Consider the following 14,310-nt stretch of genomic DNA (forward strand, 5'->3'; position numbering starts at 1 on the left):
CGGTGAGAACGGCACGGGATCACGTCCTCTCCCCGCGTCCCGAAGCACTCGGGTACGAGGAGAGGCCCGTGCACGCAGCACGCGGGCGCCGCCCCCCGAAGCGCCGCGCGCGCCGGTCCCTCGTTCTCACTCGGCGCCCCGCGACCGTTCTTCTGTCTGCGGGTGGCGTGGCGGCGAGTGTCCAATGCACAGTACCAATCCAAGATACACCGAGGAAGGCCTCGTACTGGGCCAATGCACAGTACCAACCCCAAGATGGGCCGACAAAATATTCTGGGCTTTTCCCGCCTGTGGGGTGGTGGTTATTTTGGCGCGCAAGCAACCAGCAGGCACCAGGCAGGGGGGAAAAGAGCTTGGCCCGCTTGCCCGCCGCCGGCGCCCCGCCCGCCGCTCCCTTCCTCTCTCGCCTGAGCGCCGACCGCGGGGCCTGCAACCTCCACCCGGACGCGCCCGGCCCCCATTTCTCCCGCCCGGCTCCCCGGCTTCGGCGGCGGCGGCCACGCCGTTCCAGCCAGTTCGACAATCCCTTCCCGTTCCAGGTGTGGTCTCCGCTCTCTCCCCCGCCTCCTCTCCTCTCTGCATAGGCAAACGCTGCGCGTGCGAGCTCGTGGCGATGCTTTAACCAACCGATCCGACCTGTGCCGATGCTTCGGAATAGTGCGCCGCCGCTTTGGTTCAGGCAGTCCAGGGTAATGGCTCCTTGGGTCGTTGGATTGCCGCCTACTAGCGTTGCGTGCGTGCGAGCCAACTGTTTGCTGAAATTCGTACGAGGAGCTGAGAGGGATGCTGTTTGGTTTCGGTGCAAACAGATTGGTCTGAACTCTGCGTGAATCATGAGGTGCCATTTACTGATACGGAGCAATGATTTCAGCTTTGAATGCCTCATTTTTTTGGCAAGTAAACTTCCAATGTTGCAATGTTTGCCTCTTCGTCATACTTAATCCGTCACATTCCTCTTTATGTCCTGCTCATTGTTCAGTAATCAGTAGTCAGTACCAAACAATACTTTTTCCTTTGAGATCTACCAAACAATACTTAAGTAACAGAGATGTTAATAGCAAATGCACATATAAGACAGTTACTAACGCTGAATTTCCAGTGAGATCCTCATGAACTGCACTGGAGCTTTTACCTTTGAAATATCAACTCTCAAGTCTCAAGTGAAATGTCTGGGAACTTGTATATCAAATTCCTCCTTTTTTTTTCTTTTTGCAAAAATTCTATGCTACATTCTATCAGACTTCTCAGTGAAGTGGGTACATCCACAATCCACTGTGTTCTAGCAGACTTTGAAGTTGCATATCAAAGCTTATCCAAATTTTAGTACGATACATTCTATCACGAATTCCAATGGCACGATTATTTTTGAGTTCATAAATATGATGCTTGTTTATATAGTGCATTCACGTCTTTCGTGTGGTTATGTTTCCTACTTAATTCTAATATTTTAATCAATTGGCTATGTGCAATATATATGTGAATAAAATGGTGATTGCTGTGTGTAGATGAGCTCGCTTCTGCATATGTTCTTCGGTGACTCATCGTCAGAGCATGGTGGCTCTGTGTCAGGGCGTAAGGTGGTTCGACGGAAGCTCTTTGATGATTACTTTACTGATGACAAGTCCACCGCCATGGCAGGCGCCGCCGCCAGGAAAAAGCCACTGCGACTATGCCACGCTGCCACCGCTGATTCAACATTGGCCAGGAGGCCCAGGACCCGCGGTGGCCTTGTTGCGCGTCTTGGAGGCGGGTGCGGTTTGATTCATTGCTTGGTTTTACCTTTTTGCGTGGTGTAAGCTGTGGTTTGATCTGTTGGTTGGGTGTTTGCGCTGTTGGTTGTGTGTTTGCGCGCAGGATGGCGTGCCCGTCATGAACCTGTCTGCTGGTGAAGCACCCATGACAGGTCGTCAGAAGAGGAAAGCTTGGATGCAGGCAAAGCTGAAGGCAAAGGAAGTGCAAGTTGGCGGGAACTCAGCAGAAGAGGAGGCGGGAACTGAAGATGGGCTCGATCCGGCTGGCCCGGCTAAACGCCGTGAAGCAAAGCCCAACCCGAAGTACCTTGGCCCAGAGTGGGTGCGTTGAAGAATCTGGCCTAGCAAGTGCTGCCGCCGCTCGAAGAGTATATCCGGGGATCTGATCGTGGTCTTCATGAAAATTCTGGCTTGCAGTAGGTAGCTCTTGGCCGGCTTGCCGGAGAAACAGCAGCGAGCTTCGTCTCGATTTTGCATTGTGCTACTCTATTACTTGAACCTTCTATTGCAGAAGTAGTAGTAAAACCATATCGGTGCCGTTGGTGGGGAGCAAAGCTGTGGACTCAGGCTGAGGCTGTTTTCGATCGGGAGTTCATCAAGGTACTTGATCAGCTAATCAACCCCACCTGCCACCTGTGTTGCGTGCGTAAGCCATTGTAATTGAAGTAGTTTGCGCCAGTGTTCCAAATAGCAAGTTCTAGCGGAGCTATAGCGGCATTATAGCGGTTTTTTCTAACTGCCGCTACAACTGTGTTGTATTAAATAGGGGGCTGAACAGAGCTCTCCGCGAAATGTTGTAGCCCGCTATTTAGAACATTGGTTTGCGCTGATTATGCAGAAATGTACTTTGGCTCGATCGCTAGTTCATGAATGTGGAGGGTGATGCTGGTAATTGACGCTGTTTCTGATGATGTCCTTACAGATTTGCAGGTCAAGCTCTCTGATTGCATTGGGAAAGAATTATATGTGGTTCTATTATTCTATCCCTTGGACCTCGCGTTTGTCTTCCCAACGGATGTTTTTTTTAGCAATTCTGCTTGTGTGCGATCAAAAGCGACAAGACCTCTTGGTATTGCTTTGCCATGCCAGGAATCTCTCGGACTATTCACCATTGACAAGGAGGGTTTGATTCAGTACTCTACCTTTACCTTGCAACTGGCTGTAGTGTGGATGAGACCTTAAGGAAGTTTTCATTCTGATGTTATGTTATGCATCTAAATACTGCCTGTTGGGATAAATAAATATTTGTTTTTAGTTGCAATTTATTCTAGTTCTAATCCTATCGATCTTTTTCTTTGATGAGAGTCCCTTCATTATGTACAGAAAAACCCGGAGAGGCGCTTCAATTTCCCCCTTGAGAAAATTGACCATTTGATATTGGCAGATTTCTGACAATTAGCCTTCAGTGTGCCGCGAGATGCTCCAACATTGCTTAGGTGTCATGTAATTTGTGTGGACTATAGCAGTGTATTATTTTGCATCACTTGTCAAATTTTTCCTCCTGAATTGAAATTGTATTGAACCATGTTGAATGGGTAGGAGATAGCCATGTTGGACTGATAATATTGAAGTCACATGTGCTAGACTAACAAATTGATATGCATGTTTTTTGTTTGAAAGAAAACTAGCTTGCAGGTGGGATTGCCATTTCCCATTGTTATTTATATGCAAAAGATGTGAATTACTTTTCTTGCACTCAACAACCTTAATTACCTATAACATTGGATATTCAATGATATTCCTATAAAGATATAATAAGTGACACTTGATGTCAGGATGCTAGTTGCTGTTTTATAATATCTCAATCTTACTATTACTAATTGGAGGCTCCTTTTGAAGCCTCCAGGTGATGCCACCTAAATGGACACTCTAGAAAAAGAGAGAAATCCTAGAAATTCTCACAAAAAAGCAAAACATGCGACCATCAATCGATAGATTCAAATCATCATAGCCATTGGATCTATTATATTTTTAAAAAATTACTCACCTATGCCATTATGAAAATAGCCTAAAGTAACCCCCTAAATCTATATATGAATTACCCACCTCTTCCATTATATAAAATAAACTAAAGTAACCCTCTAATCTTCATCAAAATTACCCACTTATGCTATTATAAATAATATTTAAAATAACCCACTAATTTGCAACTGAATTGCCTACCACTATTACTTAAAAAACTTAAAGTAGCCCCTTAAATTTGCATCTATATTACCACACATGCCATTATTAAAAATAACATAAGGTAACTACGTTTGAATCAAATAACCTTAATTAAAAATATACAGCAATATATGATTCTAAATCATTTATATCTTGCACTATTGGTATACGATATAATAATTAAGGTCTATACACATGATGTGTGTCACCATTTATAAGGATATAAAGTGATGAGAATATAGATTTCTATGCTAAAATTTTATCTCAAACTTAGGGTTCATTAAACAAATTCAAGCGCATACCTACGATGCAAAGTGAAAAGTTAAAGTTATAAATGTGGATGAAAATATTATAGAGTAATTACTAACTAAAATCTATCAAAATTGGATGAAGATATTAAATATATATCTACATAAGTATTGTGTTCTAATATTTAACAAACGAGAGGTAGTTTATGGTAATAGTTTTGTAGCAATGTATCTCATTTTTTTCCATTGGAGACTCCGCATTAGTTCCCGCGAGACAAGCTAGAAAAAAGAGATAAATTCTCATAAAAATTAAAAACATCAAACACCAATTATGTAAACTCTAATAATCATAGCCATTGATCTATTATATTTTCTAAAAAGTTACCCACCACTGTCACTGTGAAAATATTCAAAAATAAGCTCTAAACCTATATTTAAATTATTGAGCTCAGCTATTATAAAAAATAATCTAAAGTAACCCCATAATCTTTGTTCAATTTACTAATACACATCATTATAAAACATAACTTAAAATGTTATTCTAAAATTTTATGTATGTTACCCACGTATGTCGTTATTAAAAATAACCTAAAATAAACACCTAAATCTTAATCTAATTATCTTCATGTGCATCATACAAAAATGTCAAAAAGTAAACTAATATATAATTCTAAATTACCTATTTATATCATTGTTAATATAAAAATAATAAGTTAAAGTATATACACATGATGAGTGCCACCATTTAGACCATTTATACATGTATGTGAGGAATCGATGCAAAATGTTGATTTGTATGCTAAACATAATGTATGGAGGATTGGAGGTGCGATACAAAATGGAAAAAGTATGAATATGGATGAAAAAGTGCATAGAGTAATTATTAATTAAAAATCAATCACAACTAGACAAAGATAGGTACATATCTATATAAGTATTATGTTGAAGTATTGAAAAATAAGAGAGTAGTAGGTAAACAATTTTGATTATTAGCTAGGAGTTTAATTTCTAAATAATTTTTAAATACAATAGTTTCTAAAAATATTAGCCCGTGCGGAGCACGGGTTGATGGACTAGTAATGCTAATACTGATGAATCATCATACCTGAAGGCTGGTATGTTAGTGGCAGACATGTTTGTTGCTCAATGCTTATATTGTGCTCCTTCTGTTCAGAAATATATGATGCCTTAGAATTTGGCTGGTCAAATACAGGTCTATTTAAATTGGCGACATGAAAATAGGATCGGAATGTTATACATTTTTACTAGCATTACTATGTAAAATGTTGGTCAAAGTTGCTTATTGAAAATTGTATCTTGTCATGAATATCATATATTGTTGAAGAGAGAAGACTAGAAGAGCATCTATTTTCAGCTCCAGGCCTGGCTGGTCCAGTAGGATAGCAGCTGGGAAGGCACAGCCATTCAGCCCAAATGCAACTTGGTGAGTATCAGCTGCATCAGTTGATCCTGCATGGTAAATCACTCATCTTTTGTCTATCTTGCATGTAGGGAACTGCCTATTGGTTGATTACTTCTTTTTCAACTGAGCTCTGTTTCCAGGAGGTGTACAGGAAAAGAGAAATGAAAAAAAAAATGGGACTCCAAAAAGAGTGGAATTCATATATAGCTGGCAGCGGTCGTCTTCACCAAATTTCTTCAGGTTCAAACTTTAAAGTAATCCCTTTGCCAAACTTTAATTAAGTGCCTTTATCCAAGCAGCAAAGCACAGTTACAATTATGCTGCTCATATCACAAAAAATTGGATTTGTGGCACAGTATGGCAAACTATAAGATATACTACTTGGGGTGTTGCCGTGTTGGTGCTCCAAAACTTGGTTCAGAAAACACAGGTGTCACTTTTCCACAACCTTGCAGTGGTAATGTAGTGCTGCCTCTGCTGCATCTTCTGAGCGCCCATTACCAGCGCGCCAGAGGAATTAAAATTCAGAAGCTTTTCTGCAGATAATGCCACTTATGCGCTTTTTAGCACCCCTGTTGTTACACTTTAAAAAGCTGAACTGCAGCTACACAGAGCTTAGCGCTTGTTTAATTCCTCAGCACGCCACACTGCCCTTTGTCATGCACACACAGATCTGAACAGCAACCTAACCGCTGCTTCGATTAAGCAGCTAGAGAAAGAAAAGAAGTGATCAAAAGAAGGGCTTGCAGTGATTACTAGGGTTCTTTTCTGCTTTCGTCTTTGTGTTTTCTTTTGCGGCATTGCTGCTGCTCTTCCCTCTTCTCTGGTCGTTCCTCAAACTGCGTATATACTTTCCTCCATGGAGCGCTCCTTTTGGGGCAAATGGCTTTGTGATGATTAGGGCTTGGCCTTTTGCTGCCCTTTTGGGCCATATGTTACCAAAGATTTCTTTGACTGTGACCACTACCTCTCAGATTAGTTTGAAAAGATCTTGCATACACTCAGAGCTTCACAATACATTGATGCCGGAATCCTAGAAAGAAAGCCACAGGTTGCTCTCCGTAGCAGTTACATGGTAGTTCAGAGATAGTGGTCACTTAGGTATAGGAAAACTCGAAGAATTTGAGGCCAGGCACAAAACTGATGCATGTATTTTAAGAGGCATGCACATATGCATAACCGCATATTTCATTGTGGCCTCGGAAATGAAATCTACCTGTGTGGAGATGATGATTGAGTAATGAGAGAGATCTCTTGGGATGGAAGGCGTGAAGGGGAAGTCATTTCTGATCGTTACCTCTGGGTGTAGTAGCTGTTAACCGACCCCTTTTCTCTGTTCGTATCCCCATAAAGAGCAATGTTTCGAGCACAACTTTTGATGCAAATTCACGCAGTAATGACCGGTCAATGATCCTGTAAACCTTGCTTTGTTACATGCTTTGGCTTTTCCCTGGCTGATGATTCTGCTCCTAATGGCACTGCACAGTGCACACCCATTTGAGCACTGCTCTGAGAAATCCTACTATAGTTAGTTGTTATGGGCATTACTGAACTTCTGTAATTTCAGTCAGCTACTATGCATGTTGCTATTAATCAATCCTAGCTAATTTCTGTGATGTGTGGCACCGAAACTTGAGAGGTGCCTTACACTTGGGGATCAACTGAATGTGTTAATTTCTGTGTCTGGCTAGTACCAATACAGTCTGCTTTTGAGGAGCAGGAATGCTGAAAAGCCCCTGCTTTGCTGAACATCATGTGACATTTTTTTTTGTGCCCCTACAACTACGAATTGTGAGTGAGTCTAATCCTTGCCATGCATGATGCATACACACATACCTACACACACAGAGCATATGGGCAGTAAGGGGGGACGCTTTATTCCTTATACTTTGAGTCCAGAGAGAAAGAGGCCGTACACAGTTCCCGATTCTTTTAGGGCACAAAGATCTCTCTCGCAGGAAAAGAAAACCAATTTAGATGGGCCCTCTCAAAAGATGAGAGGTCACTGCAGGCCACATCAGATCCTATCGATCGATCACGTAAAAGCATCATATGTTGTATCGCCATCATTGCAAGATCAGTCCCCGTTTCCTGTTGTTAATGTGATCGATTGTAGTATAACTATACGACCTGCGGGGAGGTGTAAAAGCAGCAATTCACTAGTTTCTCTTAGAATGCATGTATGTACTCTCACCATGTTGGATAATAATGCAGAGTACCTGCAGCATTTTATTAGGAAACTCTTCTGTTTTTGTGAGGGAGAAAGCGTCGTTTACTGTTTTTTGTGATCCACTGTTTACCTAATTGAAACTTTTTTAATGCATATATGCAAGCAACTTGTATATTTTTAACTTCTAGAAAAAAAACCTTGTAATCTTGATAGGCTAAAAAGGAGATTCAGTCTGTTAGTTATGTAGCTATTTGTGGAGCTAGCAGTGTACTTCTTGCTATTCCAATAGGGTGGAAGTTCTTCCTGATGGTTTCCTTTTAGTGGTTAATTGTACTGGGTAACAGGGTAAGGGTCACATCACTACATTACTCTTCAGTTTTGCCCAACTGCCTTTAATTTGGTGGAAAATGTCATTTCGTCTACAAGGTACATGTATGTGCATTTATACATAGTTTGTAGTAAGGATTAGTCCCTTGCCTTCTTTATCCAAGTTTGCTACAAGATGGACAGATTTGATTGATGCCCATTACTTTTTTTTAGATAAGGTGATGGCCATTACTTTAGCATAATCGTTAATGCTCCAAGCCTCCAACGAAACATACTGGCCGCAGATTATCTCTCTGGTGTAAACTCCACTGTACTTACCTTTAATTTATACGAAGAGGGACTAGGAAGAGCCCTTGATCAGAACCCTCAAAGTCTGCATTGGCGGCTGCTCCAGTGATCAATGCACATTTGTCACCTGTTCAAATCCTTCCAGGATCAGGTTCGAAATTTTATGTTTGCCTTTGCTCACTTTGATGCACATCCCCTGCATAAAATTTAGCTCTCACTGGGTCATTCTTTAGAGGCAGCCGATCACATGCAAAATCTGGTCGCAAAGATACTGCATTACTGTATACCGTGTGTGTGTGTACATCCATATGATCTGCTTTCTCACGGTCATAGATAGAGATAGAGATAGACTGGGAGCTAGCCGTGGTGAGAGAGTGAGAGAGAGAGAGCGCGATAGAGAGAGGAGGGAAAGCTGAGGCGCCTTTGTATCTGCTTTGTCAGCACATGCATTCTACCTCTACCGGCCACTTTCTCTTTCCCACCACAAAATCCACTTTGGACCCAAAAACAAAAAATTTAACCCAAGAGGAGTAAAGAAAAATGCATCTAGCAGCAGCCCTCCCTAACAAGAAAAGCACAAATCCATACGCCCAACTCCATCCATCCCTCAACTCAAGACCTCATCGGCCGGCCGCCCTGCTCAAAAGATGAACACTCACCAACATATAAAGCAGCACCGCAACCACCGGCTGCAGCTCCAGTGATCCGATCCCCTCTATATCTACGCCTCTACGATCCCCGATCTCCTTCCACCTCGCAACCGCCACCGTACCAGATCTTTAGCTAATTAAGCTAGCCGTAGCTGGCTCGGTCGAGATGAGGGCCGGGGGGTGCACGGTGCAGCAGTCGCTGACGGCGGAGGCCGCGGCGGTGGTGAAGCAGGCGGTGAGCCTGGCGCGGCGGCGCGGGAACGCGCAGGTGACGCCGCTGCACGTGGCGAGCGCGATGCTGGCGGCGCCGGCGGGGCTCCTGCGCGCGGCGTGCCTCCGCTCGCACTCCCACCCGCTCCAGTGCAAGGCGCTGGAGCTCTGCTTCAACGTGGCGCTCAACCGGCTCCCGGCCTCCGCCGCGGTCGCCTCGTCACCGCTGCTCGGCGGCCACGGCCACCACCACCACTACTACCCGCCGTCGCTGTCGAACGCGCTCGTCGCGGCGTTCAAGCGCGCGCAGGCGCACCAGCGGCGCGGCTCCGTGGAGAGCCAGCAGCAGCCGGTGCTCGCCGTCAAGATCGAGCTCGAGCAGCTCGTCGTCTCCATCCTCGACGACCCCAGCGTCAGCCGCGTCATGCGCGAGGCCGGCTTCTCCAGCACCCAGGTCAAGGCCAACGTGGAGCAGGCCGTGTGCAGCACCGCAACCACCGCGGCCACGGCCACTCCCAACAGCAGCCAAAACCCTAACCCTAGCAGCTGCACCGCCAGCACGAGCCCTGCCCATCAAGAAGTCAAAGCGGCCAAGCTCCCGCTCCACCAGGTGCGCGACGAGGACGTCGCGGCCATCCTCGACTGCCTGGCCTCCCAGAGCAAGAGGAAGGTCGTCGTCATCGCGGAGAGCGCGGCCGCGGCCGAGGCCATGGCGCACGCGGCGGTGAACAAGGTCAGGAGGGGCGAGGCCAAGCACGACGCGCTGCGGGGCGCGCAGGTCGTGAGCCTCCGCGTGTCGTCGTTCCGGGACGCGCCGAGGGAGGAGGCGGAGCGGCGGCTCGGCGAGCTGCGGTGCCTCGCCAAGGGCAGGAGGCAGGTCCTGCTCGTCGTGGAGGACCTCAAGTGGGCGGCCGAGTTCTGGGCCGGCCACGTCCAGAGCGGGCGGAGAGGGTACTACTGCTCCGTCGAGCACGTCGTCACCGAGCTGCGCGCCCTGGCGTGCGGCGGCGGCGGCCTCTGCTGGCTCCTCGGGTTTGGGACGTACCAGGGCTACATGAAGTGCCGGGCGGGGCAGCCGTCGCTGGAGAGCCTGTTGGGGCTCCAGACGCTCACCGTGCCCGCCGGCAGCCTCGCGCTGAGCCTCACCTGCGCCTTCGACGACAGGTAAAACTAAATCCAGCGCGGTCCCCAATCGGGTTTGCGATCGATGCAAAGTGGTTAGATTTCCCGACTCGGAATGTCACGTCAGGTGAACGAATCAGCCTGAAACGAAATGTTCCCCCTGACCATTCGTTACTGAGGTAGCTGAGCTAGGAGTAGTAGAGGACTAGAGGCTGCAGCGTGCTCTGCCCTTTTCTCTTTGCCTACCATGAGTGTGAGTGAAAGCTTGCATCTTTTGCGTGCTTTCGGGACAAAAGCTTTAGGGCAGTAGCTAGCTCATCACCTTCACATTCCCTCTTTTGCGTCTTTGTTGCCTTCCCCTACTTTCCTTCCTCCATTAACCTTAACATCCCGATTAGGGTTTTTTTTTCAAGTTAATTTGAGCATCAGAAAGTTCAAAACCGCTGTGCATGGCGCATTGTTACTTGCATTATCAACAGAGTTTGAAAGCCATTGTGCATGCTGGATTATTGCTGGTACGCCGGCAAAGCTAGCATCAGCTAGCTGATTTTATGGAGATGTCGACGGGGTGAGGTGACGGTGGAATCTTATTCCGTTTTGTTCTTTCTGCAGCGCTCTAGGCACGGTCAATCAGTCCATGAAAGCGGGACCTGACACGAATGGGAACGGGGCGGCGTCTTGCTGGCCGCTTTTGGGCGGCAGCCAGCTGATCTCCAGATGCTGCGGCGATTGCTCTGCCGCCAGGATCGACACCAAAGCATCATTGCCGCGCCCGTTCGTCTCCTCGTCGTCGACGACCCTCCCTTCTTGGCTTCAGCATTGCCGTGACCAGGTACGTACGGACCACTCCAATGTTCAATCACATGCATGATTGCTCTAGCTCCAATATATCCGATTAGTCCTTAATCCAGCTTTATTTGCTCATGTCTTGATATAATCTTCTTATTAAGTGACGTTGGTTGTTGCAATGTGTGCAGCAGGAGCCTACGCATCTCACGGATCTTGGCAAGACATGGAGCTCCATCTGCAGCAAGCCGTCGCAGCGGATGACGCTGCACTTCTCCGCGCCGGTGTCTCCGGCTTCGTCCATCTCTTCCTACGAGCACGGCGGCGGCGACCACCAGCCTCGCCACTCGTGGCTCCTCGCCGGCCTCGACACCACGCACCCGTGGAAACCCACCAAGCGCGAGGCCAGCGGGAAGCAGGCCAGGTCCCACGACTCGGGCGGCTCGAACGGCTCCGTGGAGGTGGAGTGCCGCGCCAGGTTCAAGGAGCTCAACGCCGAGAACCTCAAGCTGCTCTGCGGCGCGCTGGAGAAGGAGGTGCCCTGGCAGAAGGAGATCGTCCCCGAGGTCGCCAGCACCGTCCTGCAGTGCCGGTCGGGGATCGCGAAGCGGCGCGACAGGTCGAGGTCGGCGGACGCCGCCAAGGAGGAGACGTGGATGCTCTTCCTCGGAGGCGACGCCCAGGGCAAGGAGAGGGTGGCGAGGGAGCTCGCCAACCTCGTCTTCGGGTCAAGCAAGCACCTCGTATCCATCAAGCCCGGTGCCTCGTCATCGCCGGTCGCCTCCGGTTCCTCCGATGAGCACCGGAGCAAGCGGCCACGGACGCCTCCCGCCGGCGAGCCGGCCTACCTGGAACGGTTGTACGAGGCCATATCCGAGAACCCCCACAGGGTCATATTCATGGAGGACGTCGAGCAGGCTGACCGGAGCTGCCAGCTCGGCATCAAGGAGGCGATCGAGAGCGGGGTGGTGCGGAACCACGCTGGCGACGAGGTCAGCGTGGGCGACGCTGTCATCATCCTGAGCTGCGAGAGCTTCGACGCCAGGTCTAGAGCTTGCTCGCCGCCGAGCAGGAAGGTTAAGGTAGAGGTGGAGGAGGCCAAGGAGGAGCGCACAGGTGACCATGATGAACACAACGGAGATGGCGCTTCCTCGTCGTCTCCGTCTTGCATTGATTTGAACGTTAACGTGGAGAGCGATCAAGCGGGTGAGCACAACTTCGGTGATGTCTGCCTGCTCACGGCCGTCGACAGGACGCTGTTCTTCAGAAGGCAGGAGAACCAGTGACTGTGGACATTGAAAGATCCATGTGCTTATCGATCGGAGGAGCTTCTGCCTTCTGATAAGAACCTAGCTAGCTAGATTAGTTGCATGCCCTTTTTCTTATCCTTGTTTTGTTTTTTTAGCTTCATCTTGTTTTTTTTTTTGCGGTCATATGGTATTAGAGAATTGGATCAATGGTGTATTTGTGCTTCACTAAAGACGAAATTGGAGCTGTTGTAAATTTGTAGGGGTGGTGATGCTATTTACTGGGAGATTCAATTTTGCATCACCAAGTTTACTTTCTTTCACCTGGAGATAGCTAGAAATAGTTTCAAAATTTTGTCTAACAAAACCCAAAACATTTCAATTGACATTGAAACTTTTTTTTTCTCGAATACACATGAGCTGCGCATCATTGTATTAAGAAGATGAAAACAGTGAGTTTTTTACACAACGCGTGGCCGATGAGGCTCACGCCAGGATCAACAGGGAGATATTACAAGATGAGCCAACCAGAGCGGACCAAAGGTACAACATGAATGTGCTATTACTCGCTGAAGAGACGACCTAGATGATCTGCTCCTGCGACGATCCAGTTGTCCCCTTCCTGCTTGATCATCCTGAGCGGTAGCGCCAGCTGAGTTTCCACGTTCCGTTCCTTCCAAAGTTGCCAAGTGATGCGAGCGAACAAGGTGTCAAAACCTTTCCTCTTGATCCCTGGCAGCTGGCCCTTCAGATGCATCCACCAACATTGCAGTGATCTGATCCCTCCCAGCGCGATGTTGACGGCACCAAGTTTCTGGAGAGTGAGCCACCAAACTTTTCCACTCGAATTTGACAATTCAATTCCATATATCAAGCTTTTGACTAGAATATATCTACATCTAACTAATATACGTATTGGACCGGTGTGAAGGCTGGTTGGAGGTCACAAACTCACAACAACATTGTTGCGACGAGAGCGTGAGTGGTACCTTCGCCATGCATGGCATACCTGACCTAGCGTGTCCTAGTTACTATCACGTTGGTGCCGTGTAAATGGGTCACGTCGAGGTAAAAAAAAAAGAAACATCCATTTCAAAAAAGAAAAAGAAAAGGAGAGACATCTAATTCTCAAACAAGTGCTGTTTTAAACTGCTACACGATTGCCAAAACACTATTTCTGGCCATGAATTAATAGTATTAAACACATGCACGCAAAATATAGCAAATGTGCAATCGTTTGAAACTACCATTGTAAATTGAACATAGAAAATTATCACGTTGATCGCACTTTTTGCAAATATTGAACAATTTTTTAGATAACGGAAAAGTCCCGGATTTAGCTTCCTTCATAGAAGGAGAATCGGTCAATAACATTAGATTGTGCTTGTAGCTCCCAAGTTTAGACCAACATCAATAAAAGTCATCGCTGTTTTGTGTTGGTGAGATCCCAAACACAATACGTATTGCACACACCATAAAAATTTGGCATAATTTCATTCGAAAAATAGATGCTGGATGGTTTCTGGTCTAATAAAAAACAAAAAAACTTTCATGCATTCCAATTCCTCCTAGCTAAATTGTCTTTTGGTTAGAATTACTCCCTTTCTAAGATACCACGTGAAAATATTTATTTTGAGAGGAATCTTCATAGCCAAATTTTCTATGTAACTTTAATCCCATTATTTACTATATGCTTAACTGTGAATAAACCATTATTATGGAGATCCCACACAAATAAATATGTACGATCATTTAAATTAACATGTACTAGTTTCGAAACAAGGCTATGCCACTCAACTAATTTGTTCGCGAATAGAGCTCTTCTAAAAGATATATTGAGTAGAGATGTGCTGAGCACTCTGCTACAATTGCATTCTTTTTCTACAATATTAAAACAAATTTGGGTACTAGAATTTCAGGACCTG

The 14,310-nt window shown here is 46.4% G+C and overlaps 1 protein-coding gene and 1 long non-coding RNA gene across 3 annotated transcripts; both read left to right on the plus strand.

Moving 5' to 3' along the window:
* Window positions 1-351: 351 nt before the first annotated feature.
* Window positions 352-3,302, plus strand: LOC111258021. The gene is made up of 4 exons (XR_002678649.1): window positions 352-539; window positions 1,506-1,750; window positions 1,855-2,351; window positions 2,674-3,302. It is a non-coding gene; the product is annotated as an uncharacterized LOC111258021 (long non-coding RNA).
* A 5,444-nt stretch (window positions 3,303-8,746) lies between these two features.
* Window positions 8,747-12,686, plus strand: LOC101775462 (protein SMAX1-LIKE 3). 2 transcript variants are annotated; one of them, XM_004975536.3, is made up of 3 exons: window positions 8,747-10,394; window positions 10,965-11,184; window positions 11,330-12,686. In XM_004975536.3, the coding sequence occupies exons 1-3, from the start codon at window positions 9,187-9,189 to the stop codon at window positions 12,422-12,424; spliced, it is 2,523 nt and encodes an 840-aa protein (XP_004975593.1). In that variant the 5' UTR covers window positions 8,747-9,186; the 3' UTR covers window positions 12,425-12,686. The 2 variants fall into 2 exon arrangements, with proteins under 2 accessions (XP_004975593.1, XP_014660952.1); XM_014805466.2 differs by having other exon boundaries at window positions 11,333-12,686.
* Window positions 12,687-14,310: the final 1,624 nt, after the last annotated feature.

This window comes from Setaria italica, chromosome VII, assembly GCF_000263155.2.
Source record: "Setaria italica strain Yugu1 chromosome VII, Setaria_italica_v2.0, whole genome shotgun sequence".
Taxonomy (NCBI): domain Eukaryota; kingdom Viridiplantae; phylum Streptophyta; class Magnoliopsida; order Poales; family Poaceae; genus Setaria; species Setaria italica.

Coding starts and splice junctions, on each gene's coding strand:
- LOC101775462 (XM_004975536.3), top strand. CDS start 9,187: ATGAGGGCCGGGGGGTGCACGGTGCAGCAGTCGCTGACGGCGGAGGCC. Junction 10,395..10,964: donor ACCTGCGCCTTCGACGACAG/GTAAAACTAAAT, acceptor TTCTTTCTGCAG/CGCTCTAGGCACGGTCAATC. Junction 11,185..11,329: donor TTCAGCATTGCCGTGACCAG/GTACGTACGGAC, acceptor CAATGTGTGCAG/CAGGAGCCTACGCATCTCAC.